This window comes from Erythranthe guttata, chromosome 2 (assembly GCF_056151865.1).
Source record: "Erythranthe guttata isolate IM_541 chromosome 2, IM_541, whole genome shotgun sequence".
Taxonomy (NCBI): Eukaryota; Viridiplantae; Streptophyta; class Magnoliopsida; order Lamiales; family Phrymaceae; genus Erythranthe; species Erythranthe guttata.
In genome coordinates this window covers 12,074,771-12,082,977 of record NC_142534.1, presented here as the reverse complement: position 1 = coordinate 12,082,977, position 8,207 = coordinate 12,074,771, and the positions used below count along the sequence as shown (strand labels likewise).

Genomic DNA, 8,207 nt, shown 5'->3' with positions numbered 1-8,207 from the left:
CCCATGGTCTCACGAGTGACCTATTTGTCAATGGCATGTAACCACTGTTTCTACTCATTATTGAGCGATTCACCGTCTCACAAGCTACCAACTTGTCAATGGCTATCGGAACACGTCCTACAACTATTTCTACTAATCACCAAGCTACTTCCACCAGGAGCCGTCAAATCGCCTGACCAAATCACACAGCTCCCAAACATCACTACACGCACTAACCAATCTCCATCAATTCCTGCTACTCGAGACGCGATCGAGAATAAAGGCTTATGATTCCTCCAAATCCAAAGGCACATATCGACAATCCATAAAGGCACATAAATCAAACCCAAGTCGGCTCACGTCAATAATACAAGCTGGAGTTAGCTAAGATGTAAGTTGGTTAAGCCTAATAAGTTGGCCACATTCTAAGCAGTCATACCCATGTTGGCCCGAATTAAGAGGCTCAAACCCATGAGAATATATTCTCCATATAAATACCTGAAAAGCTCAATAATTAAAGATACGCAATTCATATTTCCTGAATAGCCTCTTGAATTCTCCTCTCGTATAGAACTGACTGAACGTCAGTGAACCAAATCGTCTTTGAATTAGGGATAATGTAAATATTTCGTGAATTTCTTCAAGTTTTTTACATATACTTGCTAGTTCGATGAAAATAAGTATAACTTTTTAAGCAAGAGGTCTAGTATTTACAATCAGACCAAACGCCACAGGAATAATCATAATTTATCTAACATTTACTAATTATTATATACTCCCCAACTATACCTAAAAAAAATATAGTTCAAAAACTCCTAATTTTAGTTTCCTTTAGTTATTCGTCTTTTTTTTTTTGACGAGCCTTTAGTTATTCGTCTTATTGGCATATATTTGACGGCAAGACTCATGTGTAGAGGTGATTGTTCGGTAAAGATCCGTACATGAATTTTGGTATATCGAAATTTCGGTACTTCAAAACTTTATACCCTTTTTATAATGAATTAATTCGGTTTTTTTTGTCTGGTACGGTAAAACCGAAAATATATTTTCTTATTTTAAAAAACGTAAAAAAAATATTTAAACTAATTAATTCTCGAATTTGACATTCAAATTTCAATAGTCAGCCGTGAAAACAAAAAGTAATTATGAATAGGGGCTAATTTGTAAATAATGAAAAAAAAATCAATCTATAAGTATTTTATAAATTGTTATAACCTTAAAGGATTTAAAATCAAAGAATAAAATATATATCTATTAAATATTTCTGTATTAGGTACGAGTACGGTATATCAGGCATCAATACCATATACCATACCGAATACCGAATTTTTTTTTTACCAAATACCGAACCGGATTTTTGGTTCCGTATTTGGCACGTACCAAATTTTCGATTCAGTACGGTTCGGTCGATTTACCGACCGAGTGAACCCCCTACTTCTCAATCACATATATTAGTGAATAAATGTTTTGAATATGAATATCTGAGAAGGAAAAACAAAATATTTTAAGGGCAATTTTCTATAGGTCCCTCCATATTATAATTTATATGTATAAATCCAAGTCAAAGTTTCCATATTTTAATAAATTAATACGGAATTTAATTAAAAACGGACGCTCCGTTTTACTAATAAAAATGGACACCACTAGTATCATGACATGTGGATTTTTAATGGAATATGATTTGTTCTCTCCTCTCTCCTAGAATGGGCAATTATAACTTCAATCTTTTACTTCTTGATTTTCGTTTTTTTCTTTTACTTTAAATAAAAAAATTCCTTTTACAACACATCTTAATTCAATCTTACATGTATTGAGAATTGATTCTCAAGACCCAAAATAAATGCATATAAATTCTATTATATATTATTTATCTACTTAACATGAAATTACTTATGATTCAAAAGAATTTTTTTTTTTCCAAATAAGTTAAAGAATTCATTGACTACAAAATATAATATTATTTGCTAAATAACATGTAAATTTAAGTTGATGTATTATAAGGGAAATTTTAATTTTATTTGAAGAAAAATAAAAGAAAAGAAAAAAAAAATATGCAAAGAGTAATGTAAACAAATACCATAGAGAAAACTAAAGTAATACTCATAATTTGGTTCTTTCAACTGCCACGATTGGAAGAGATAAAATTATCTATTCACTTGAAATTAGATAAATATTCACCACATGTCACCAGATGTATGGCATCCGTTTTCCTCACAAAAATGGGGCGTCCGGCCCTAATTTACACCCAATTAATAATATATATTAAGTCAAAAATACCCTTAAGTCAAATCAAATCAAATCCCAAAAAATTTCTATATCAAAACAAATTCCCAAACATCTTTCTTCCAAATATTAACTAAAAAATTAAATTAACTTGTTAAAAAAAAATATTATTTATTTTACAAACTCATACTCTAAAAACGCCACCGCCGCTGCACCACCGCTGCACCACCGCCTATGACTCTGTGGACTCCGACTCACTCTGTTAACCGCAAATAGCAAACTGAAAATTAGAATTTGTATTATTGAATTGCAAACAACAAAATACATATGATTTCGCCACATGCAAACCACAAACTGAATTTTTTTTCTCCAGAATTTGCATTATTGAATTGCAAACAAAAAACTACCTATTACTTCGCCAAATGCAAACATCAAACTGCAAAAAAATCAGCAGAACTTGCTATGTTGAATTGCAAGGAATAAACTATTGATGACTTCATCAATGCAAACAGCAAACTGAAAAAAAAAATCAGCATCATTAAAAAACATTAACAAAAAAATTGTTTATGGAACATGTTGCAAACAACAAAAACATTAAACGAAGTGTTTGTAAAAATGTAACTTAATACATACCTTACACATTGTAAACCGGAGGAATCGAATCTCAACACCCAACGCAATTGTGCAAACAACAAACGAAGTTAACCTGTAAACATAAATTGCTAACAACAAACGATGAAGGTTCTACATACGGAAAACTCAATGCCAATTTTGGCTAGGGCTTTGAATTTCTGAATTTTTTTTTTGGGAGGGGAATGTTTGTTGTCCTCTTTAATTATTTCACCAAGAAATCATCTCATAATCTTTTTTTTATTTTTTTTATTTTCCTTCTCTATAATATTTCTTCATAAGAAAAAAAAAACAAAGAAAAAGAAAAGAAAAACATAGAAGAACAAGAGAGAGAGAGAGAGACGCATGAATGAGATACATAGAGATATTGAGGATTTAATATAAGCTGAGAGAAACGTGAGATTGGAGAGAGAGAGAATGAATGATATATGAGATTTGTTTTCTTTATTTTATTTATATTATTTTTTTGGTCAAAGAACATATGCCTATATTTATCTAGTAACTAGGATCTCTACCCTATATAAGTTCAAAATTAGGGGTGTCTAGCTAGCAAATTTCCCCATATTTTAAATACATTATATATATATATATATATATATATATATATATATATATATATATATATATATATATATATATATATATATATATATATATATATAAACTCTAAAAGAACTTAAATCATGACAACAAAAAACATAAACGAAATTCAGCGGCAAAAAGAAAACACAAACCATCCATTTATATACACATCCATAGCAATTTCTAACATAGTCTAATGTAATACAACTATTATGATCAAAATTAATTGTACAAGTCAAACTGCATGAACCGGAGAGTTTCCATTACTGGAGGAGCCTAGATGCCACGTGTCCTGAACCTGAGCAGCAAACTGCAAATTCCATATCACATCTTCGATTGAAGGCCTCTCGGAAGGCTCGTTCGACAGACATCTTATACAGAGCTCTATTAGAGTCTTTAGCGAATCATCCGAGCATTCCTTGTGCACCGCCGGATCTATTATACTCCGTCGAGCTATACTATCTGCTGCTAGGCTCACTGACAGCTGTCCAAGAACATATAGATACATATGTACGTGTTAGTATAGTAATATACAATGTTTAACGAAAGTGTTTAGTGTGTATTGAGGAATTATTGATATCGGGAAATAATTAATATGCTTACAATATCTTTGGACACGTTAACGTCGTTCAAAGAGATGATTGTCCTTCCGACAATGATTTCGAGTAAAATTACTCCGAAGTCGTAGATATCGTTTTTCTCCTCACAACTCAGCCTGCGTACAATACCAAAAGAAAAAAATGAAAAAAAAGTTTATTTGCAGAAACAAAAATACTTGCCGAGGTTCATGTAAGATACCCCCTCAGTTCCTAATTAACTGTCGTTTTTAGCTTTGCACAAGTATTAAAAATCTCAATAAATGTGTCTTGATTTTAGGAAAAAAAAATACATTAGGAAGACTAAAATAACCCTGATCATTTAAATATGTAAGGTTAAAACAGGAAAAAAAAATGCATTTAATGTAGTATGGAAAATTTAAAGTGACAGATAATATGGAAATTTTCTTTTAAAAAGAAACAGTTATTGTGAAGTATATGTTAGGACACAAATATCGTATATTGTCTTAAAACTGCGACTAGTATATTGTTCGTTACGTTTACCATTCTACACAATTATTTGGACCCCGTAAAGGGTAATTAAGAAAAAGTGACACGAATATGAATATTTGATTGTAAATACCATGTGCAAGTTAAGGAAAACCGAACGACAATACATTCGAAAAAAATAAAAAAAATAATAATAATTTTTTATGACCAATGAAGTAGAGAGTAATCAATAGACTAATTACGAAGAAAAGCACTTACATCGATCCAAATTTTTCCTTCGATCCGCGTAATAGAATTTGCATCTCGTTCTAAACAAAGTCACAAGAACTTCAAACCTCAGTCGATAGCACATATATTCGATATTTTGTCATGTAAAATGAAACAAGATAATCAAGACACTAATCCCCGTTGATTAGAAACACTTACCGAATTTCTATTCTCCGTCAGCAGAGGTACATTGTATTTGCTAATTTTGACGAGGAGATTATGGTCAAGCAGAATATCCGTAATTTTCAGACGATTAGAGTATATTCCAGGTATTATTCCGTTATGAAGAAACTGAACACCCTTTGCTATTCCAATGCCAGCTGCTATTCTTTGTGTCCACGTAAACTTCTGTCCCGATTTTCCATCTGTTTTTTTAATTATATAAATATCGGTAAAAAAAAACAAAAAAAAAAATGATGTCTTGAAAAGTCATAAATCGCATGTACCTGATATAAACGAGCGGAGGGTCCCGTTTGGCACGTACTCGAAGACATGAAAAAATCGACTAACACACGACGAATCGTCTTGAAAGCACTCAAAGCAGTGGCCAATTGCACTGACGAGATGACAATGCCGAAGTTTTGAAATCAACTCAAGTTGGTTAGTGTAAGTGTGGATTCCGTGTCGTCTTCTCATTTTCAAGCTTGTTATGGCGACAACTGTTCCGTCTGTCAGCCATCCTTTGTACACCTGTTCGATTTCATTATAAAAAAAAAAAAAAAAAATAAAAAATAAAAAACAAACAAACAAACAAACGGCGAGATGCACTTATTGCTTATTGTTCATAATGCAAGGCTTTTTTTTTCGATTGATACATACAAGAATGATGTATGTATAGATGATACCTGTCCATTAGAACCTTCCCCGATAAGATTCGAATGATTGAAGTTATTAGTCGCCTCCTTAATTTCATCGAGAACGAAGGTTCTATACGGTGGAATTCCAAGTGCTCCCATTTTCATCGTTTCTGATATATACCCTGTCGAACAAATAAAATTGAAATTACTATACAACTTCTAGTTCACCATTTCAAGAACATGTTTTTTCTGCAAAAAAAAAAAAAACAAAAAGACGGGAGGAGGTCGAGTAACTTAATAAACGACGACGACAATTAGCCAACTCAAATTAGAAAAATCGACAAAAAAGTCGACAAATTAGATATAAATTGCTGCACTTAATTAGTCTACACATTCTAATTCACCACTTCAAGAACACGCTTTTTGGCCAAAAATAAAATAAAAAAACAACAAAAGGAAAAAATTCGAGTTACGAAAAATTAGCCATTGCAAATTAGAATAAAATGATTGTCGAACCAGTAAAGATTGAAATTGCTGCACTTAATTAATACACACATTCTAATTCACCACTTCAAGAATACGTTTTTTCGCAATAATAAAAAACAAATAAATAAAGCAAAGGCCGAGTTACTAAAATTAGCCGTTGCAAATTAGAAAGAAAAAAAAAATCTTACTAGCATCCTTGAGCAGCTGAAGTGTGTACGAAGGCGAGGCCTTATCGACAATCGATCTCGTGAGCGGAACTTTACCAACAATCAGCTGATTCTGTTTTGTATATTCCCTCTTCACGAATATGAAAGCAAGCCCGAAAAGCGCAACCGCCCCAACAACCCCTCCAACCATACTCGAAGCGAGAACCGCCTTACCATTCGACGCTCGTTTCTCCTCCGTTTTCTTCGGAGAAATCCCCACAGCAAGAGCTTCACTATGACAGTAAGACAAAGGGTGCTGATTTTTAAATCGACTCGAAAAACAATTGCCATCGTACATAGAGACGATCCCTCCGTCGGATGATGTGAGACAATCGGGCAAATCTCCTGTGAAATGATTCGCAGACATATTCACAAACACTAGCTGTGCACTGCAAGAGATGCTCTGTCGCGAGAGCTTCCCGCTGAATTTGTTGCCACCGATGTTTAAGTAAGTGAGGGAATTCAGCGACAGGAGCGAATACGGAAACGGGCCGACGAGCTCGTTCGACGAGAGGTCCAGCTTCTGAAGCTGGTAGCAGGAGCTCAGTTCATCGGATACTACGGAATGGAACTTGTTGTTTTTCAGGACTAAGGAAACCAGCTTTGTCGGCAAACTAGGAAACTGAGGTCCGAGGTTGTTGTCTTCCAAATCAAGAATCTGAAGATTCGTTAAGTTACGAAGCTCCGGCACTTGCCCGGTGAGATTATTTGCAGAGAGAACAAGTGTTCGAAGATTCGCCATAGCCGATAATCCGTACGGAAAAGAACCGGCGAGTGAGTTGTTCTTGATGCTCAAAACACTCAGCGACGGAAGAGAAGAAGAAAGCCAGCCGGGGAGTTCGCCGGTGAAGCCATTGTCGTCGAGTATCAGCGTTTGGAGGTTTTTTAGCGACGAAATTTCCGTCGGTATCGAACCGTTGAATGAGTTGGAGCTCACGTTCAGTATTTCCAGCGACGAAAAATTAGCGACGGACGGAGGCAGAGGGCCGTTCAGCCCTAACGAAACTAGCGACAGAACTTTCAGGTTTGGGAGGGCGGCGATGTTGGAGAAGAAGGTGTTTGTCGAGAAGTCGTCGCTGAAATGGGGGAACCGGTGTTGGTTGTCGCCGGTGAGGTGGAGCTGGGTGATGTTGTCTTCGTAGCAGACGAGGGTGAGGATCTGCGACGGCGCGTGGTTGCAGAAGTCGGCGTTGTCGGTCCAGGTTGTGAGCTCTTGTGGGAAGTTGAGCTGCTGTTTGATTCTCGCGAGGGTTTCGTACTGGGATTGCTGCAGCTGGTTTGAGTAATGGGGTTGTAAGGAAATTGCGAGCAAGAGGAAATGCAGGAAGGTGACGATTCTTGGTTTCGTCGCCATTGATGCTGCTGTTACCAGGTGTGGAGTTTTTCACATAGTTGAGTGTGTGAAGCAAAATTCACATGATGCTCTGTACAATAAGTCAAGGAGCATGTATAAGTTTATATGTAATTTATTTATTTGTTTATTTATTTTGTTTTAATAACATAAACATATATAAATTTCATTCCCTTGTTCTGGGATTCACTATTTTATTAATTTCATTTTCCTGTTTTTTTATTTATTTAGTTTTTGTCCTGTAGTTTGGAGGGCAAATTACGAGAAATTCCCTGAGGTAGAGCTTAATTATAAAAATCCTTCTTGTGTTTGTGTAATTACGACCCATACATAATTACGATTGTTATATTATTATTATTATTATTATTATTATTATTATTATTATTATTATTATTATTATTATTATTATTATTATTATTATTATTATTATTATTATTATTATTATTATTATTATTATTATTATTATTATTATTATTATTATTATTATTATTATTATTATTATTATTATTATTATTATTATTATTATTATTATTATTATTATTATTATTATTATTATTATTATTATTATTATTATTATTATTATTATTATTACTATTATTATTACTATTATTATTACTATTATTATTACTATTATTATTAC

The 8,207-nt window shown here is 33.5% G+C and overlaps 1 protein-coding gene across 1 annotated transcript; it reads right to left on the bottom strand.

The window, feature by feature from the left end:
• Positions 1–3,540: 3,540 nt before the first annotated feature.
• LOC105969745 (putative inactive leucine-rich repeat receptor-like protein kinase At3g03770) lies at positions 3,541–7,796 on the bottom strand. Its single transcript, XM_012994518.2, has 7 exons — positions 6,199–7,796; positions 5,573–5,706; positions 5,174–5,417; positions 4,887–5,092; positions 4,719–4,768; positions 4,018–4,129; positions 3,541–3,898 (listed from the first exon to the last, which is right to left on the bottom strand). The coding sequence occupies exons 1-7, from the start codon at positions 7,568–7,570 to the stop codon at positions 3,650–3,652; spliced, it is 2,367 nt and encodes a 788-aa protein (XP_012849972.2). The 5' UTR covers positions 7,571–7,796; the 3' UTR covers positions 3,541–3,649.
• Between the last annotated feature and the right edge of the window lie 411 nt (positions 7,797–8,207).